Raw genomic sequence first — 21,698 nt, 5'->3', positions numbered from 1 at the left:
GTTACGCTGAGAGCAAACAAGCGTTTTGTAACTTTTTTTTAAATCAGTGAAGACCTTCTTTTGGGAGTTAATGATAATGCTAAGGAGGGCTTGTTAGAGTGTGCGCATGCGCGGCGCACCAAAAACCATAGAAGGTTACATTTAAGCATTTAACCCTTCTCTTGCGTTTCGGGTCAAAAGTGGCCGAATGACTTTTGTTTTAATCATAAATACTGTGTTTACCTCAATACCTTATGTTATCCTCCACACTAGGCCTCTGAACGTATACACTTGATGGTCACCACTTGCATTGCATTTTGAGTGATTTATTCAACAGTGAAACACCCATGATGTTTTCGGTCAGAATTGACAGCCATAGAAAATGAATGGGTTTGAGTGTATTATGTTCATCCTGCAGATGGAAAACATCTCCACACACACACACACACACACACACACACACACACACACACACACACACACACACACACACACACACACACACACACACACACACACACACACACACACACACACACACACACACACACACACACACACACACACACACACACACACACACACACACGTTCTGTTATGGTATATTTCTCTTTCAATAAATCTTCATTGAAGAAAACAGTATCAGTGTCTTATTTTATATTCATCACAGTGAATGCTGAACTTGATGGGCCCACCGGTGGGTCCGGACCATGACATGAAACACTGACTTACTTGTATCAAATCAATACATCCCATACATCATTGGAACGGGAAGAATCTCAGCTACAACACTAACTAAAGCATTTCCATCTCCAGTAAACACAGCCTACATGGCAAGCATTTTTATAATATACAGTAATGTAAAATAAGCCCTATCTTTGAACTTACTACAAAAAATAATATGAGAAGGGTTAAATCAAATATATGACATTAATTAATGTATTTTTATTTGTTTTAAGGTAATTAAAAGTACGCTCTACAGTGTGAAACTAAGGGAAACAAAGTATAAAAATATGTTTTTTTTAATTACCCCCAATGTATCAAGCTAATGGGTTAAAACAATACAATACAAAGAATTAGAATAATTTGGTTCAGAAATGCTGGCGTTAAAACAGAATGCAGCTTATTTTCAGACAAGCATTTGATTTGAGTGGTTCCTTAGTGAAAAACGTATTAAATGAAACAGTTTGAGCTACGAATTTGGACTTCCTGTTTACATTTCGCACATTCCTACGGTGGCCTCGTAGGAACTACTTACACTATTTTCAATGTATAAAAGCCATCACTTTCCTATTCAGCAGATGGCGACAACGCCCCAAGCAAGACTGGAAATAGTACTCATATCATTATGTAAAAGTAGAAATACCAGAGTGTAGGAATACTTTGTCCTGCAATCAAAAAGTTAATCAAGTTAAAAAAAAGTATTGGCTGTAGAAGAACGCATAATGGAATCGAACTAGCTTTTTTTTAATTAATGATATAAAAAGGGATTGTGTTGCTGTAGAGCCACCAAAAGCCAACATAGTTATTTGAGACATTGCACTTCTACAAAACCTCCACATGAGGGCTGTATAGAGCATTGGATTTGACAAAAGTAAAGTCAGCACACTGGTAACAATACACAGTAAAAGTACCAGCATGTGGGTGACCCTTTAAAGGAGAGTCCTGTATTATTTTCTAAGTAAATATTAGTATAAAATACTACTGCTGAATTATAAATCACTGAATGGTTTAGGGCCAAAATACATTTCTGATCTCCTGCTACATTATGAACCACCCAGAACTCTCAGGTCTTCTACGACGGGTCTACTTTCTGTCACCAGAGTCAGAACTGAACATGGAGAAGCAGCATTCAGTTATTATGCTCCAAATATCTGGAACAAACTGCCAGAAACCTGCAGGTCTTCTGCAAATCTCACCACTTGAAATCAAGACTTTTCTTTTTGATGCTGCTTTCAATTAAGTCAAATATATTTGCATATCTCACTGTAACTTTTTTTTTTGTACCTATCATTAGGCCCCACAGTGAGTATCATTGACAGTAAGGTTATCCATATTATGACATGTTATTCTAGGAGTACATCTTATACAGTATATAATATGTTGCCCCAAATGTGACATCTTGCAAAATCTGATTATCCACATTAAAATAAAATGCAGGTATTATCTATATGGCTGCGTATTTTGAGTCTAGACTTTCAAAGTGAAAAGCTAATATATTTTGGGGGGTTTATTATCCTTGAAGTAATCATTATGATGCAAATATTGATCAGTGCTCTACGGCAGTGCTTCTCAAAGTGTGGTCCGCGGACCACTGGTGGTCCGTGAGCGCCACCTAGTGGTCCGTGAGTATATTGGTAAAATTTCACATTTGAAATAAATACATTTATTTAAGTTTGTCGTACTCTCGCGGGAATATCTCCGCAATGGAACGAGCTTAAGTTTCACTTTCGATTGCATGATATAACCCAGATAAACACCTTCATCACACATGTTGCCACTTGTTTGTACAATTTTCAGGCGATTTGTAAAAAACGATGTGCTTTTGGATATTTGTGGAGTTAGGTGGTCCGCGAGTGTTTTTTTATTGGTTAAGTGGTCCTTGGTATGAAAAAGTTTGAGAAACACTGCTCTACGGCAGTGATTCTCAAATGGGGGTAGGCGGACCCCTAGGGGTACGTTGGGGTACTGCAGGGGGTACGTGAGGTAAACAAAATAAAAAGGTTAATTAAAAAAATACCATGCATGATTACAAAAATAATCCTAGTACAATAAGTTAAATAGAAAACACAATTTTATATAAAATATTCCTAGAACCACTAAGGGGGTCCTCATATAAACATGTTACATTTGTGTATTGTATTTCAATAATATATCAATAATAGGGTTTTTAATAATATATCATTTTTTTCATTGGTTTGTTAAACATATATTAATTCAATTGAAAAACTCCTTGGAAAAATATTTGTTTCATGCATAAAGATGTTTGTTGTAATTCATGCATTAAGGAGTTAATAAATCAAACACTGATGGAACATCACTATATTGTAATTATTTATATAGGCTTTTTCTGTCAAAAATGTCCGGGGTCGGTCAGGGGGTACTTGGCTGAGAAAATGTTTCAAAGGGGGTACATTACTGAAAAAAGTTTGAGAAGCACTGCTCTACGGCATCAACCAAGTCTTATTCTACTTTTTCTGTGTATGTCTCACAGTTATAAGCTGTATATTTTCACTAATATATTATAACGTAAAAACAGGAAAATATTCCAACCATTATACATGGAGCAAATGTTCTCTTATCAGCAATTGAATTTGATAATTTGGGTATGTATTCTCTAGAGTTGGACAAAGACACAATGAGACTCAACAGGACTGCAGGAATTTCAAACAACATTTTATTTCCAGTATGTATTTTTTTTAACAAGTCAAAAGTTAGGGGTGCATAGTCATGAAGGGAGCACAAACACAGACATACAGCTGGACATCAGGGGAAACCTGGGGATGTGTTGTGTACGTGTTGAATAGACTGTGCTGATGTATGCAAGATAAAGTCACTTGCTGCAAGACGTTGACTTCTATAAAACACTATAATTTCTATACTGTACTATTAATGAGTTCTTAATTTAATGACAGCCGCTATGTACAAAATATGGTTGAAATAGTCAGAACGGCAGAGGGAAAATGTGAAAAGTTCGGTTTAAGCCTGTGCTTTTATTTCAAATGTTGAGCTAGCTAGCCTTAGTCTATGAAATAATCCGTTTCGACACGCAACAAGTCAGAAAATGCATCATTGTTTGCCGTTCCTAACTATAATCCTTTGATTCTGAATAGGAAAACAATAGCAAAAATAAGTAACATGTTGCTCCTATTTCCTTGATCATCCCATTGGATCAGGATAGTAGTCAAGTTACATTTTACTCCGGCATTAAATCCGTTTTTCGATCTCTTTTCTCTGTGTGGAATGTGGGAAGCAGACGTCAGACTCTTGGCTTGGCAGTGTGAGTTCCAGCTGCTACAGATACAGAAGTATTACAGAGCAATATCATTTAGTACTTTTAATACAGCGGTAGACGGCAATGCAACATGTTTCAGTAAAGTGTGTACTAAGGGACGTCGAGAGTCATTGTAATATAGTGTACAGCAGACGTGAGACTCTTGGATTGGCAGTATGAGTTTCAGCCGCTCTGGCAGTAAGAGCAATACTAGCTTTAAGGAATCATAGTGGTCAGTCTGGTCCTTTAGTTAGACCTGTGACTTTAACACTGAGACTAAAGGTAACTTTTCAATGCTCACAAGGGGAGCAATTTGATAAAGGATTCACATTTGAACAAATAGTTGCATGTTTCCTTTTCCTAGCAGATTTAATACACACTCGTCCCCCATTTTTCTTAAACGCCCAATGGGCACAGGGATTAGAATGATGTATACGTGTAAACAATCCAACTAAAAGCATGATCTAAAAGCATTTAAAATGAGGTTTATGTTTCCTCCACTGTGAAAAGTGTAGTCATTTACATAAAAGGAACTCTTTGTTTTCCATTTCAATCTGAAATCATAGAATGCATTATGTTTCATTAGCTTGTACTATATGTGGCAGGCGTTTACCACTGGGTGGCAGTCATTGTGTATTTTCGGGGTGTATTGCACCACTGCAGAGAAGCATCCAACACTGTACAGGGCAGACTCAGTACTGCAGCAATCACTATATAAGCGGTAAACAAACCTCAAGACTCATGTAAGGTTCAGATATTAAAGACAGGCAGGTGTACAAATGGGCTTATATGAGAAAAATATTAAAAATCAGCCTTTGCTTTTGGTCGTTTGAGTACATTTCCACAGGGTACTACATCCCATATACCTGAATTTGGTTTACTGGGAATATTTTGACATGGTTTTACACTTTTTGAGTTGTTTTACTTAAAAAAAATACATTCTTACTTCCACATAAAGTCAGAACAAATCTCTATTAATGGGCTTCACTCTAGAAAGCATAAAAAAATCAAGTCACAGAAAAACAGGGATCACAAAATGGATGTTGTATCCAGAAATATACAAGTTATGCATCACATTCTCTACACAAATCCACCTGTTTGTTATGCTATGTCAAAGCATGAGTTCAGAAATTAACACTAACAGACAGACCAACACCACAATATTGCTTTTCCCTACAGGAAGACTTTGAAGGTACATGTGTACCCTTTTCACAGAGACATATGCACAAGACTTTTTTAGACAAGGATGCAATTGTGTGTGTCCGTATGTGTAGTGCTTTCTTATATCCATAACATTCACAGTTTTATATCACATCAAGGACGCTGTATGACTTCTAACACTGAACAGTCACATGTTAGTAGCTAGTACAGTTTTCCAAAGAAGAAACATCTGTCTAATGCACAGTTTGAATCTAATGTCCATGCATTAGTCCAACTGAAATACATTAACACAGTGTAGATACACACATATAATGAAAGTGTCAAAGTTTCAATCAAAGCCAGTCCAGACACGTCTTTAAAGTGCCCTATAACAGGTTATTGCATAATCTGTTGTCTGTCTTATTGCTTCCATTGAAAGCAAGAAGGGAGATGCACTCCAGTTTTAGAGCGCATCAGGCTGATGGAGATTAGAAAAAAGAAATAACATCTTCCAGTAAAACTCATCCAACATGTAGTCAGACAATGCTGTGGTGAGGTACGAGAAAACCTTGGATTTAGTTTACTTTTGTAAAAAATGATAAAAGAACGACCATTCAGAAGTCACTTCCTGTGTTGTGCACCCACTCTGGATTGCGTTAAAGTGCTGTATTGTTTGAATACAAGGCCAGTTTACGACACTCAAAGAAGTGGCTCTTATAGGTATGTTTTTGTGTAGTGTTCCACTGTTATAGCTATTCAAAGAGGTGGCTTCTCGCACTGAGTCGCATAGAGAGAAGCTTCTAGTTCCCAGTCTTCCTCTTAGCACTAAATTGATCCATGTTTGTTTATCACGAGATGAAGAAGAAGTAATGAAAGCTTTGTGAACTCTATCCATATCTCTTCTCTTAAAGTTGTGATGACTTCTAAATATTCTACCATTACTATTCGCCACTTCCTCATCTGTTCTTACCAATGCATGTTTTTAGTGCTGAGACACCAGACTTAATTAAAAGCAAACAATGAATATAGTCTTCAATGCTTAACATTCCTGGATACAGTCACGAGTAACCAATGAACTGAGCAACACACTTAAAGTCTTGGTAGGGTCACATATAATAAAACGACGAAGAAGAATGAACCACTGGCCTTTTGGGATATTCACACATTCATTTGATAATAATATATTTATATATTGAATATTACTTTTAGAATTCATTAAAATATAATATTTTTTTGGACAATATTTAACATCTATTCCCTGACAGTCTTTACATTCTTTCAGTGATCTGTCTCAATGCTGTGCTGCCTGCATTACTGAGGCACTATCAATGGACTATTTTTTAGCACAAATACATCTATGTGTAAAGTGTTCTAGGAGCAAGTTTGTGTTTGGAAAGGTAGCCAGTAAGAGTCTGCATATAAGCGCGGACATACGGAAGTGATTCATTATGCTAATGAACAAAAGTGCCATGTTCTTAAGGTTTTCTAGCAGTGGTTGAATTGTATTAGTCACATTTAAAGATATTGTTCTTATTTTTCTGTAGGTGTTAAATGTATTTCACCCTCTCTTTCCCACAATTACCTGCAGGCAATTACTTTATTATATAGGAGCCACCTTTAGTTAAAAGGGGTCAGAAAAGCAGTGTTGGGAAGTGCTTATTGACGGAGCTTTGGTCAATTAACGTGAATGGTTAAATGGGATCATACAGAGACACACATAAATGTCCATGTACTGTGGTGCCAGACAACATATGAAGTTATATAAAATGCGCACATGCTAAAAATGCATTGGTTATTAGTCAGAAGCAGCATGATTAAGTTCATTCATTTCTATAGGGAGCTGGGTAGTCTAGGTAGGGATTGTCTTTGATGAAGGATAGGGTTGGTAGTTTTTTTTTTTTTTAAATAATTATTTTGTGTTTTTTGTCCTCCCACCAGCAGGGGGAGACGAAGCAGAACAGGCACCAGTGTTTCATCTAAAGCAAAACAATAAAACCTGTGCATCCTGGTCCTTCTCTCACCTAAGAAAGCCAGTTGTCAGACTAAGCAAGCCGTAAAGTTGATCAAAAACATTTTTTTTTTAATAAAACAACCACATGTCAAACCTGGACCCAGCTGTAAACATGCAAGGTAAAGTTGAAGCTTGCATCGGCAGTAATTATGAGTTTAGGACTACAATGTCAACAAATCCTTTAAAAAAAACTACTAGCAAACAAACAAATGTAAACAGTGTTTGATTAGTAGCACATTATTTGTACCTAAATGTAAATGTTATTTGATTAAAACCAGAAAAATGTTGGCTATAACCTTCATTATCAAAACTCTGGCTGAGTGGTCCTCTGGTTTTATGTATTCTGTATTCTGTGCTGTTCTTCGGTCGGTCGACATCTTGGCAGTTCATAGATTGTGGCATGTCCTAGTGTCATCAAAGTGTAACTTGTTTGGGTCCAAGTTTGACTCTAAATGGAAGAATCTAACAAAACTGTTGGCAGTTGATTATTGACATTTGGAATATACAATTAAAACTACATCTGAGGATTTTCAAAGTCGTTCCTCAATACATGTTGTAAAAGGGTGAACAGAGTGGTGCAGTGATGACAAGGGCACCCTCGACTAGATTGGACTTATACTTAGACTATACTATATATATATAATATATATATATAATATATATATAATACTATATATACTATATAGACTATACTTAGACTAGACTGGCCAATGGGATGTTTAAAATAGACTTTGAAAATATGCACAAAATAAGCTTTGAGGGAAACATTTATGATACGTACACAACACATATTCTTCAGTGGGATAATCTCCATTTCTAAAGCTGCCTTCACATGATGCGCTCTTTGCTCACTGCAGGGTAGGGCGCAGAGTCTTTGGTTGAAAACCGCTAGTTAAGTTAATTTCTATGGTTACCTCCCCTGCTAGCGTTACATAGAGCTGTTATCTGATTGGTTGCAGCTGCAAACTAGGCCAACGTTGAAATCATTAATACTTTTGTACAACTATGTCAAATGCGGCTAATGTTCGGCGTGATGACTTTTTTTGCAAGTTGTGTGTTTGCTGACTTATTTGACGTCTTTAAACAAAACGTGAACAGCTCATAAGCTTGCGTTAACCACACAGACCTTATTTCAGGAACCAAAAACTCATTCAAAGAACAACTGACCCTCCAAGACAAGGGAGCCCCGATAAGCTAAAATACCGACTCATAAGGACTCATTCCTGCACCACTCTGTTCGAGGCCACTTAAGGCTCTACTGTAGAAAAAGTGTCAGATATTAGAGCATATTTTGATCACTTAGGCTGCACACTGTGTAACGAACGGGCTTTCGTGAAGGTGAGAGAAGGATTTACGGTTTTGCACATTCCCCCCTCCCCAAATCTCAAGCATGATTTAAAATAGACATTTACATGTTAGCCGCTAGTAAGATAAAACAGTCCACTGAACAGCATTTTCTCTGAGCGTGTACATTTGTCTAACATATATACAAACATACAGACATACTTTGCATTTTGCTCATGCCTTTGGTGTCCCTTTGTTGTCTGCTTTGGCTCCTGAATGTCCATTTTCTGTGTTGTCATTCCCTGAGCTCACCAGACACTCTTTGCTGCAGGGGAGAGAGAAACAAAAGGTTAGATGTACACCCACGGAAGGAGGCAAGAGGAGTGATAACAGCTATTTATATATGTTCTGCAGGGATTTCTACATAGCCGATCCCTTGTAAGCCTAAATAACAATCTTGTGTTGGACAGGAATTGGAAGTCTGTCATTAGGACTTTAATGAAACTTATCCAATAGTTGAATGGTAAGATTGGAAACACTCATTTAAACCAGAGAGAATGAAGCCTACCCTAATTGTGTTGCATTGTTGGAGAAGCCTGTGACCTAAGATTTTCAACGACATAATTACTCTGTAGCTATGTTAGTTTGACAATAAAGAACCTTGAACTAAGTAGAGATTCAATATTTCTCTCTTTTTCAGTCAATATTTGTATTTATCATAATCAGAAATACTTTAATACTCCCAGGGGAACGTTCGTTTTTGGGACAGTTTTTCCATTTTAGAATGAATAAAGTAGAGGAAAATAAATTACATAAACATACAAATTTAACAATGTGCAATAACAAGAAAAATATATGAACATACACAAATAAAAAATGTGTTGAATAAAGTATTTTGTAAACATAACAAGTCATAATATTTTAAATTGTATTCACTGCAGTCAAACAGCAGTCAGACTAAGTAGTGTTATGATATTATCTGCATCAGTGGAAGCAAATTTAACATGTTCAAGGTCTAATCAAGGCATGGGTTATTTCACGATTATCTTCTCGTAACATGATTGCGATTTTCTACCGTGAAAGCAAATACACACAGTCATACGTTAATTACATTAATATATATCTACTGTATATATATGTATATATTGTGTGGTAGTTGCCTGGGGATGTGTGCCTCTTTTGTAAGGAAGAGAGTGCCAACTGTATTTTTCGGGGATATTCACAATTATTGTGATAAATCCTGGCATCCCATCCCTTGTCTCATGTTGCCCCACTTACAACGACAATTTCAATTTGAAGTGAATCTGCATTTTTCATTTCCGTAATCTATATACTGTCTCAGTACTGTGTACCTGCATTGTCAAATCAAGACATGTTGATCCTTTCATCTTAAGTCAAATGATTGAAGGTCATGTTAAACTTGCGTTGTCTTTTAAATAAATTTAAAAAAACGAAGCAATTGACTACCTGTGATTATACTTATATTTGATAAGAAGGCCAAGACAGTTTATAATCTATATATATGGTGTATTTCTCATCATCTGTCCTCCCGTGTTATTAGCAGAGATCTACTCACTTCTTCTCATCATCCTTCAGCAGGAAGTTAATCACCAAGGCCTTGATTACCATGCCAAGGATAGACAGGCCAATGACTCCCCCCACCACTGAGACAATGATGGTGGTCAACGTCGTGTCAATCTCCTTCACTGCAGAGAGGAAGAGAGGGGAACACATTGTGAGGGAGAAAGAGCGAGATGAGACACCAACAGTGAGACTCTCATAAGCAGGTATAATATAAAGGTGTTATTGTCATATGCTAGCTGTCATTTTTGGCAATGAAAATCTGAAATCTCAGGCTCCTTTAACAGTGCAACATACAATATACTTAAAGGGGACATATTCTGCTCATGTTCAGGTTCATATGTGTATGTAGTGTCTCTACTGGGACATGTCAACATGATTTACTGTTCAAAAAGCTCTCTCATACTGCCTGTGCTGCAGCACCTCTTTTCACCCTCTGTCTGAAACCAGAGCCCAGTCTGCTCTGATTGGTTAGCTGGCCGGCTCTGTTGTGATTGGTCCCCTGCTTAGAGATGTCCCGCCCCTTAGCCTATCATTTATAATGTGTTAAGGGCTAGCCAAGAGGAGTGTGAGGGTTAGTTAGTGATGTCATTATCTCCTAGTAAACAAAGGAGTCCAGTAGAGTCCAAATCCCTTAAAGTGAAAATGTGTAATAAGATTACTGTTACATTTCTAAAAAATGTGGGATTACTAGCAGGATATCACTGTTACGTAAATGGAGCATTTTCTGCCTTTTCAAACTGTGGTATGTGCTCATGTGTTTCATTGTTGGTGTATAGCTGTCTGAATATGCTTCATGAAAGGCAGGTTTTCCTATAAATAAAATCTTTGAGCAGAGGACACATTGATCCTAAATAGGTTAGATTCTAACAAGGTTATATTGTTCTACAGTCTTACATAATACACTGACATAACAAACATCTTAAGTAACCCTCCCGACCGTGGTAACATCAAATCAAATCAAGTTTTATTTATATAGCACATTTAAAAGCGATTTTTGGTCGAGCCAAAGTGCTGTACATGTAATAAAAACACATTACTACAATCACAATAAAAGACAATAATTGACAGAAATATAAAAATAAAAAAAACACAGGGAATAGTCAGGTGTCATGCTCCGCTCTGACTAGAAGGCCATAGAGATGAAGTGTGTCTTTAGTGTAGATTTGAAACATACTTTGGTCCACCACGTAGAGCATGTAGCTGGCGCTGTGGTTGCGGTTCTTCTCCTTCTCGTTCTTGGCGAAACAGATGTACTCTCCATCGTCTTCGTAAGTGATGTTATACAGCAGGATGGAGATGTTGTTGCCCTTCGAGGTGCCGACAAACTCCACACGCTCGTGGTACACAATGACCTTGGGCTCGACACCCTCGATGGGGATCACCGCTTCACACAACTACACACACACACACACACACACACACACACACACACACATACACATACACATACACATACACATACACATACACACACACAAATACTTAGAGATGGGTAGTCATGGGTATTCCCATATATGTATAGATTTATATATAAATGTGTAAATGTCAGTGGTGGAAGAAGAACTCAGAATTTTAATCTAGCAATATAAAATAAAATAGCATAACATGAAAATACTCAGATACATTTGGAGTATCTCGTATACTTAACTACAGTACTGGAGTAAATGTACTTTGTTACATTTTAGCAATGGTTATCGGGAATATAAAAACACCTTCAACACAGGTGGTTTGTACATTACGTCCTTGTGTGTGTGTGTGACCTAGTATTACTATAGTTGTGGGGACCTAAATCTGTTTACACAGTCACGTGTGGGGACTCGCCTCCCTTATGGGGACAAATTGGAGGTCCCCATGAGGGGAATCATTAATTTTAGGGTGAAGACTGGGTTAGGGTTAGGGTTAGGCATGCGTTGGTTATGGTTAAGGTTAGGATAAGTCTCCATGAAATGCATGTAAGTCAATGTAATGTCCCCTGAAGTGATGTATACACGGTATGTGTGTGTGTGTGTTTGTGCTGTACCTTCATCATGCTTCCATTGTTGTTGTAGTGCCAGTTGAAGTAGAGGTTTTTGATGCCGATGCAGGAGGCGTACGTGCAGGGCAGCAGCACTGTGGAGCCGTTAATCGCGAAAAGGTGAGGCACTTTACCTGTCGACACCTCCAGGCCACCGACACTCCACACACCTGAACCCAGAGAGCAGGGAAAGGGGAGACAGAGAGGAAAGGATGAACAATAAAGTAAAAATGACGAGATTATGTTATATGTTTACTTAGAATTACGTAAAAGATGAGGGCAACCAGAGATGTGCAAAAAGACTTGGCTTCAGAATAGATACAATGGACCACAAGTAAAAGTACTTGCTGTGGGTCGTGACTTGAACAGCTTAAAACCATAGAGAAACTGATTCAGGACTTGTGGGAGTGGGAGGGAGAGAAAACTTCCACAGGAGGGAACTTTGGGATTTTAGCCTTTCCAGACCACAGAGCCAAAAAGCACAATCGGTCCTCTTTAATTTGAACATAATTGTAACGTTGCAGGTGAAGCCATCTTGAATGACTTGTATCTTATTCTATAACAGTATGTCATAACTCTTGAGTTCATCTATATTTTGAATACATCATTTGATCTGCAAAGTAGCACATTTCTTTAAATAAAAGTAATGAGGAAAAAGCACAATGTTTGCTTCCATATTGGAGTGGAAGTATGAAGTAGAATGAAATGGAAATACTCAGTGTACTTCAGTAAGTGTGCTTAGTTACTTTCAACCTCTGGATTTTTTTTCAGTAAAGACGTGTGTGTGTGTGTGTGTGTGTGTGTGTGTGTGTGTGTGTGTGTGTGTGTGTGTGTGTGTGTGTGTGTGTGTGTGTGTGTGTGTGTGTGTGTGTGTGTGTGTGTGTGTGTGTGTGTGTGTGTGTGTGTGTGTGTGTGTGTGTGTGTGTGTGTGTGTGTGTGTGTGTGTGTGTGTGTGTGTGTGTGTGTGTGTGTGTGTGTGAATGACAGCTGCTGTGATCTCAGATTGTTGCTCCGGTGTCTCTCACACACTTGGAGCCTATTTTTAAACGCTGTTCTACACTCAGAGCTGCTCAGGATCACGTTGCACTTGGACATGGTGCAAACTGTTAAAGTACATGTAGGCCTGTGTGTTTTCCGGGACTTACATCTATATTAGAAATTCCCACCACATCTTTCTAACTCTGTAACAAAACATTATAAAACAGGAATATCTGGCATCAAGTTGAGATGAATGGCCACTTGACATTAGAATGGAAATACATGTTACTGTGAATAAGTTATGGTTAGTACAACTCTGGATATAAAAAAAACATATTTCAAATGTTAATAATTAAAAAAATATTTACAGTTTCGAAGCCTGAGAACAGTGTTTGAATAAATATAGCAAATATTTCAAATAAATGTCTCAATGAAAAAGAAAGAAATACACTTTAAAATAAATACATAATTGTCACTAGCATCATATTTCACTTATTTGGTTAACCTATGAGTATTAGCTTTATCTAATATATTCAAGTTGCCTTTGGAAACCAGTTAGATGCCCAACAACCTACATAACACACTACAGGAAAGACAGGAGCCCACGAAGTTCCCATTACAGGGCCTCTTTAACATTTGGTATTGAATCAGGGTCATTTCCCCTGTTCAAAAGTGGTGAACAGACCCCAGCTCCCAGTCATTATGTGTTCTGTAAAAAACATTTCATTTACATGTTCAATAACTGTCTGGCCAGTGATGCTTGGGAAAAACACAAACTGGATAGAGTTTTGCATAGAGCATTCAAAAGTATTTATAGAAACAATTTTCTATGTCAAGTACGCGGAAAGTTAAAAAGTAGCCAAATGAGTCAGATTATTCCGGTGTGAATGGTTTTGGTACTTCCTTTGTTCAGTTTTCTGGATTTGCTCTCTCGTCTTCTCACTTTCACCGCTTTCCTCTCGTCTTTTAACATCCGATAGTTTTACCTCTCCTCTGTCGTCATCTACACTCGTCTCCTCTACTTTCAACACAGGCCATCTAGGTTGTCATTGTTCTTCTCTATTTTTGTACTCTCTTTGAATAAGCTTTATTTATTTATTTGTTTCTATTTTTTTTCCTCAGGGTTTCTGTCTTAGTTGTTTGCAGGATATTCTCCTCAGGGATCACTGAATTAAAGATGAGAGATGAGTGGAGCTGGTCTATGTTTGTGTGTTTTTATTTTTGTATGTGGCTGGTTGGTTAAAGAGGCTTGTGCTTTTGGGGGTTTTCTCTTTCCTGCAGATTTATTGTATAGGTTTGTGTGCATGTAAATGGTCTGCAAAGGCTAAAATACCTGTGTTCTCTCCAGAGGGAGTTTCTGTCCTAAACACTATCACATTCACAATGTAGCACTTTATAGAGAGGCAAAGTCCCGCCCATCTACTTCCGACCCATGGGACCTTATTTCGGAGAAATTATGTATTGAAGTCAATGGAGAGAGAAAACGTATCTTTCGATCCCGTTTGAATTGGGCCATGAATTACACATATGATGTTTCTCAATCTTAAAAAATCATTTCCATGTCAAAAAAGTCACAGTTTGTCGTAAAACTGTTGAAATATAAGACTATGAAAAATACCCAACTAGAAAGACTACAAATCCCAGAGTCCCGGTCCCGCATGCTGGCTCTTAGGAACCGACTAACTCCCCTTGTGTGTATGCACAGCTCTCAACGTGCCCAGACTTGGAGTGATTTTCACCTCTTTTAATACTTTCCGCTTCATTCTGAAAGTGAAATGTTTCAACGTGACGGCCGTCTTGGTGTGTGGTGCGAGACGGGAGATGTAGTTCATTGAGCGCTTTCACACAAAAAAAGTGTAACTTCACAGTTTTACGACACATTTGAATTTTTCTGACTTGCAAAATTATCTTTTAAATTGACAAACATCATATGTGTAATTCGTGGCAGAATTCAAACGGGATCGAAAGATAATCTTTCTCTCTCCATTGACTTCAATACATACTTTCTCCGAAATAAGGTCCCATGGAGCTCCCCGGAAAGGGAGGGACTTCTAGCGCTCCAACAAATTGTGCATCAATGGGCGGGACATCTCTAAGCTGGTTGACCAATCACAACAACAGAGCCGGCCAGCTAACCAATCAGAGCAGACTGAGCTCTGGTTTCAGACATAGGGTGAAAAGAGGTGCTGCAGCACAGGCAGTATGAGAAAAATAAAGAGCTTTTTGAACATTAAAGCATGGAGACATGTCCCAGTAGAGACACAGAGTACAAATATGAACCTGAGAATGAGCATACTAGAGCCCCTTTAAATCAAGTGATGGTTTCAAACGCTTTCAGTAGCTGGCTGCTCATTGGCCTTGTAAAGTCTGTTAAGTGGATTACTGAAACATTTACCATCTGATGGTCATTACTGCCACTGAGAAAGGATTCTAACCAAGTGCAAAATAAAAACAACTGTGAACACAAGTCAGGTTCTCTCTTTCTAAATAGCAGTGTATCTTTCTGCACACTGGAACATGAGGATCTTTTACATATCTGAGAGAAGTGTCCCCCCTCATACCTATAAATAGATCACCCCCCCTATGTTTTCACCTCTGCTCTATACTATGCCTTTTCTCTCCGCCCCCCCCTCTTCTTCTCAAATCTCTTCAGTTTGTCCTGACAACACCCGCACATGTACTATGCTATATCTATGTGTGTGATATATTTGAACTCTTGTCTTTACATACAATACATTACAATGCAGGCACTGTTGTGTGGGTGTGTGTGCATGAGTAATGGAACGTGTGTGATATTTATAACTCCACTCTTTGTCTCAGTTGGGAAACATCAATATCCGAATCACTGCTGGGAGGGAAAAATCAAGTAACTGAGTGTGTGTGTCCTCTGCTGACTGTCAAGGTGGTTCTTTTCTAAGTAGGCCACAGATTGAAGGGTTTATGTATTTCAGAGTGAACCCTTGGAGAACCGGGCGAGGACACTATTAACTCTCAGAGAAAGAGACGGTAGGGAGTGAACATGGAGGGGTATGATAATGGAGGTGCAGTGTTGAAGAGGTTACGCCAGATGGATCGAGAGAGGTAGTGGGATGTCCTCTCCAAGGTAAGAGTGACAGGAGGTCAGAGAATCACAACACTGGCTAAATCAACAGAGGCCTATAGGCAGGCTCGTATTTACGCTGCTCGTACACACACTGAGGTAATACGATAGACTCAAGAACAAGTAACAACATACAGAACGATTATCACATTTACATGCCAACTGCTCGAGAGGCAGACACACTCACCACATTTAAGAGTTGGTTAAGACTTTTGATGAAGCTTATTTTGAGGCCTGGTTGAGGCTTATCTGGTTACGCTGCTATAAGGTGGTGCAGGAATGAGTCATAAAACCCGGAACTGAATTGTATCACTTTCTGCACCCTTGTGTCAAAGTTAGTGTTTTTTTGTGGTTAGAAACCTGAAATAAGATCTTTGGTTAAAACAGGCCAAAGAGATTTAATGTTTTGTTCTACGACTTAAATACGTCAGTAAATACCACACTGGTGAATGTCCGAAGCTTCTATGCGTCTTAAAAACGGCGGTTGCTAACAATTCTATAGGCTTATGTTGCATTCAAGTGATATGTGACTTGCTCTTTGCTTTCCGCGAGATTGGCACAGAGCCTTGCGTTAAAAACAGTATAGTTATGTTATATAAATACAACTTAATTGACTGATTATTCAATGTTACTGGTCACTAGGGAGGTGTGTGGTGCAGTGGGTTGTGCGTTGGTGTTCAGATCAGCTCCTGTGGGGATTGTCCACAGTATTGAGTATGTAAGTCGTTTTGGATAAAAGCGTCTAACAAGTGACATGTAATGTAAATGCTCTTCTATAACTTGCACTGCTCTGCGATTGTTGACCTCATCGCTGGTTTTATCACAATCTGCTCTTTTATTCGACAACAAACAATGTTGCATAGTCCTTTATGTTATAATATAGCACCATATAGACTGTAGTGCGTGATGGTAAAGGAGATGAATGTGGTTTCAGGCTTTAAGTGACAGTTCTTCTGTGTGTTCTTCTGTATATCTTTAAAAACGTTGGTTTATTTTCTGATGAGTGTATTTTTGTCCGTTAGGTCTTGTCTGTTGTAATGAGGGCTTGAAATGTCAGTGAAAAATGAGTGATACTTTGAGGATGAATAATATCGTCCCTTCTTTCTTTAGTTTGGACAGACCTGACAGCAAGTTACTATCATGTTTTATTTTGTATATCTCTAATTATTGTAACACAAGTGTGTAATTGAGTTTATTGCTTAGTAATTCAAAAGAGAGATTGCCGCAGCATGTTGGCAAAGATTATAGGAATATAAGAGAACGACTAAACAGGTGTCTTTGTATGCAGGCAGGACTTATCAACAGATGGGTATATTAAGATGAAAATGAATATGCTGTATTAAACCGAATACAGTACATTGTAGAATACAGATTAAAGTACAACATGATGCTATGTTTGAGAATGGAGATGGTAATGTTGTGTTTTGAAGCAGCTTATGAGTTGTTATTTGTCTGACACTCCAAGATGGCTGACGCATAATTAATTTGAGTCAAGGTCTTTAGAAGGTCAAAAAGAAAAATTAGTCAATGATGCTTTTTTTTCTTTCTTGGCCCAATTTAAAGATCCATGTTACAGGGCGAGTATAACTTATAATTTGATGGTGGCTTTTCTACTGGTTTTGATTTTTTACCTTCAAGATAAACCGGAAAATCTTGCCTCAATGTTGCATCAACTTTACTCATAGAAATTAAGAACACATATAAGTAGGTGACCTACTCATTACAACAGCAAATACCCAAAGGATGAAGCTACACACCGAAATATACAGACTGACATCTCCACACTATACTTCATTTGCTTTACTTTGACTGAGTGGGTTTCATCTACGTTCAACATTTCAGTTTTGTTTCTTCCAAATAAATAAATAAAACATATATATATACATATTAAAAAGTGTATTTCTTGAATTCCAAATCCAAAGCCTGTTAGCTATCAGTAAAATAGGTTTTATTTTATGTTAATGCAACTTTTGGGATCAAACCTAAGGTAATTAGGGAGCCAGATAGTGCCACATAAACAACCTAACCCTAACCAAGTTATTTAATACTTTACCGAATAACTCTTAGATTACAACGTTTGGAAAAGTTTGAACTCTTCATTAGAATTGCAAGCATCCATTTGTAATGTTTTCATTTATCAACATGCCTGTAATTTGAGGTTAACATTGTATATAAATTGGGTTTTCAGCCAACCACACACCATAATCAGCTTCGATTATATATATATATATATATATATATATATATACTTCCAAAAAAAAAAAAAAAGCTACATATTCTTTTATGTATGCTAAGTCATCTCACATCAATGACAAGATGTTGTTGGAGCTCTTGTTCAATATTTCTCAATTACTAATATTCAACCTTAAAAAGATTATCCATTATAGCTTGATTGGACAACTTTAACGGTGTGAAAGGAAAGAACCATTTACAAATCACAAAAAAGGAATTAAGCAAACTCTTTAAAAGAGAATAATAAGATTTAGTTGAGGTTGTTTTTGCCACTAGAACTATTTCTGCATTGGAATTTTAGGTCTTAAGTGCTTACATATCGGCATTTTATGAAATATTATTACTTAATAAGGGATGTTTTTCACATAAACCCCTAATCAGTTTTCTTTGCATCAACTGTGAGCTATGGTGAGAGGCAGGAGGACATGTTCGGATGTGGGGCTCTACAACACACTTAAGCCCCTGTCACACTGTCCCGAAATTGACACCCGATGGACACACGATAAAGGAAATGTTCAAATTCGGCTGTGATCGTAAGCCATCGTATGACCGCCGGTGGAGTTTCTCAGGCTCCGGCAGCAACTTCGTGAGCAGCAACTTCGTAAGGCACTCGTGAGGGCATCTTGTCAAATCGTGTCATCTTCGTGTTATCATCGGTGCATTCGCCCTCACTCTGATCGGGGCGAATGCCCGATGGCACCGATGATAACAAGATGCCCTCACGATGGCCTTACGAAGGGCAAAATTGACACACGAATTCAACACGAAAATGAACCTTCGCAAGGTCCTTCGGCTATTTTTTGGCATGCCAAAGATTTTGCCACCGCTCACGAAGTTGCTGCCGGAGCCTGAGAAACTCCACCGGCGGTCATACGATGGCTTAAGATGCCCTCACGAATGGCCCGATGTTGCTACGATCACAGCCGAATTTGAACATTTCCTTTATCGTGTGTCCATCGGGTTGTTTTATTGCACAACAAAATCATGTAAATATATTATGTAAATAACCCAATTTGTGTTCTGTGAAACTAAAAAGGATATAATATATTATTTTGAAGGACAGTTGACAGGAAGTTGTTGTTGTTATGGAAACAACATTACGGAGAACACGTAATATTTTCTACATATAACGACGGATAAAGTAACAACAAAGTCTGAAGATATCAGTACACTATCATAGTACTGTAACATAATTGTTTTTGGTACTTTCATTGCAGTTGTATGTCTTAAATGTAATGTAAATGTTGCCTTCGTGTGTGGTTCGGGGCCATCTTCGTGCGAAATTCACAATTCCATATTCGTGTGTCCATCGGGTGTCAATTTCGGGACAGTGTGACAGGGGCTTTAGGGAGTGTGTGAGCAAAACAGGGATCACCACTGCACCACTACGTCACTACCAGTAATAGTACACACACACACACACACACACACACACACACACACACACACACACACACACACACACACACACACACACCACACACACACACACACACACACACACACACACACACACACACACACACACACACACACACACACACACACACACACACACACACACACACACACACACACACACACACACCACATCTAATCCAATCTATTATTGACTAGTCTACATTTTGTTCCAGATATATTTATCGCCCTTTCACTAACTGTTCTATAAAAATGGCATTGTGTTAATGCATTCAGCATGTCACTCGGCAACATATGCCCAGGTTCAGATCCACTGAAGGATTGGATGTTATTGACCTTGATGCCCTTTAGCACAGCAACAAGTAAACATCTGCTGTGATGTAACCGTACCTGTTAGCCTCCAGTTGAGAGCAGAACATATTGAGACAGGGGAGCCGAAGCAGAGGCAATAGAGCAGCAAATGTTCGTATGGATTAATGAAAGAAAGATTTACTGTGACAGAGCGGCATGAAATATACTCAAGCACCAGAATAAGATGTCTTAGGAAGGAGTTCAAATGTATAGAGCCAATTATAAACTGCAATTAAGGCATTAAACGTGTGATGTGTAATGAAAGAGTGAAGAATGACAGGCAGAAGTATAACTCACCCAGCAGGAGTGCAACTACCAGCCCAGTGTGAAGTATATCCCCTGATCTCAGCCGACCAGAGACCCTCGAACCGGTGCTGTCCACTGACGCCATGACACCACCTGTCTGTCTGCCTGTCTGTCTAAATGTGTCAATCTGTCCCTGTCTGACTGCACTGTGTCCAATCTATCCAAATGTGTTTGTGCGTGTGTTTGTCCTATGAGCAGGGTGGGACCCTGAGCTGAAGTCCTGCACTCAGTCCCTCCCCTCTTCTCTCCTCCTCTGTCCCAGCGAGGGAGGACGCTTACGAGAAGGGAATAAATTCCTTCAGGGAGTTTTTCCCCCCCGAGCAGTTGTTCCCTGTGCTGCACTCCAGCAGGCCAGAGATGGGAAAACTGAAGAAGAAGAATGCAGCAGTCAAACGAAAGGCTCTCTTATCTCCCTCCCGCCTTCCCTTTTGATTCCCGAGTCCTCTGTCGCGGTCTCTTTCAGACTCAGTGGTGATTATCCAGCAGAGGAGAGTGTGAGGCAGATAGGAGAAGCAAGGCGGCGTAGCAGTGTGGTGTCAAACAGCTCCACTGCTCCAGCAGCAGCAGCCAGGGAAGCAGGCTGGCTGTCAAAACCCACAGAGGGACACATAGGCTGGAGGGGGGAGGATAGTACCCGAGAGGCACGGAGGGATGCTGGAGCAGAGCCAGCAGGCGGAAAAGCAGAAAAATCAGCGTGTCTCCCCAACCAGCTCAGGGAGGAATGAGCAGGAGAGGTACTGCAGAGGTAGTGAGTGAGTAAGGGAGAGAGAGAGAGCGGGAGAGAGGGAGGGGGATGGAGCGAAATGGCCAGGGGGAGGAAGGGGGGTGCAGCCACATGCACGTACATACACACTGCAGTAAGGCTGAGTCAGCCACAGAGTCTCTGTCGGACAGGGTGCTCCCACATGCCTCCGTCTTCACTGCATCTTTTACCCCCGTCTCCACTTTCATGCGTCTCGTATTGCACTGCTCTGATTTAGCTGGCTGATGCACGGGAAGATCTGATCTCGGCAACTTTTCTAGCAGATAAATCACTTTGTATCCCTCTTCAGTTCGAAAGAAAGGCTATTTATAAGGGCTTGTGTTTCAAAATGAGCTTTTACAGAAGTGTGTATATGCCTTTAAGTGCAGTATTTTGATATTGCACTGGGTTTATGATATTTGAATTTGAGATATGAAGTTTAATACATTCCAACATTGCAATTTGAACGACACGTGATTTTTTTTTAAATGCTTTTGAAATTATTTACATGCCAAATTCTGTGCCGATGCAAGCCAAACCAGACACCAGGCCCAGACAACATCC

The 21,698-nt window shown here is 38.9% G+C and overlaps 1 protein-coding gene across 1 annotated transcript; it reads right to left on the bottom strand.

Annotated features, from left to right (window-relative positions):
* Positions 1–3,362: 3,362 nt before the first annotated feature.
* On the bottom strand, positions 3,363–21,145 carry LOC117542307 (sodium channel subunit beta-4-like). Its single transcript, XM_034209899.1, has 5 exons — positions 20,384–21,145; positions 12,013–12,176; positions 11,167–11,386; positions 9,985–10,114; positions 3,363–8,733 (listed from the first exon to the last, which is right to left on the bottom strand). The coding sequence occupies exons 1-5, from the start codon at positions 20,475–20,477 to the stop codon at positions 8,643–8,645; spliced, it is 699 nt and encodes a 232-aa protein (XP_034065790.1). The 5' UTR covers positions 20,478–21,145; the 3' UTR covers positions 3,363–8,642.
* Positions 21,146–21,698: the final 553 nt, after the last annotated feature.

Source organism: Gymnodraco acuticeps, unplaced genomic scaffold (genome assembly GCF_902827175.1).
Source record: "Gymnodraco acuticeps unplaced genomic scaffold, fGymAcu1.1, whole genome shotgun sequence".
Lineage (NCBI taxonomy): Eukaryota > Metazoa > Chordata > Actinopteri > Perciformes > Bathydraconidae > Gymnodraco > Gymnodraco acuticeps.
This window is presented reverse-complemented; position numbering and strand designations above follow the sequence as displayed.

Excerpts from the sequence above, each read along its gene's own strand:
- LOC117542307 (XM_034209899.1), bottom strand. The coding sequence starts at position 20,477 with ATGGCGTCAGTGGACAGCACCGGTTCGAGGGTCTCTGGTCGGCTGAGA. Across the intron at positions 12,177-20,383 it reads GGTAGTTGCACTCCTGCTGG|GTGTGTGGAGTGTCGGTGGC; the intron begins GTGAGTTATACT and ends CTCTGGGTTCAG. Across the intron at positions 11,387-12,012 it reads ACAATGGAAGCATGATGAAG|TTGTGTGAAGCGGTGATCCC; the intron begins GTACAGCACAAA and ends GTGTGTGTGTAG.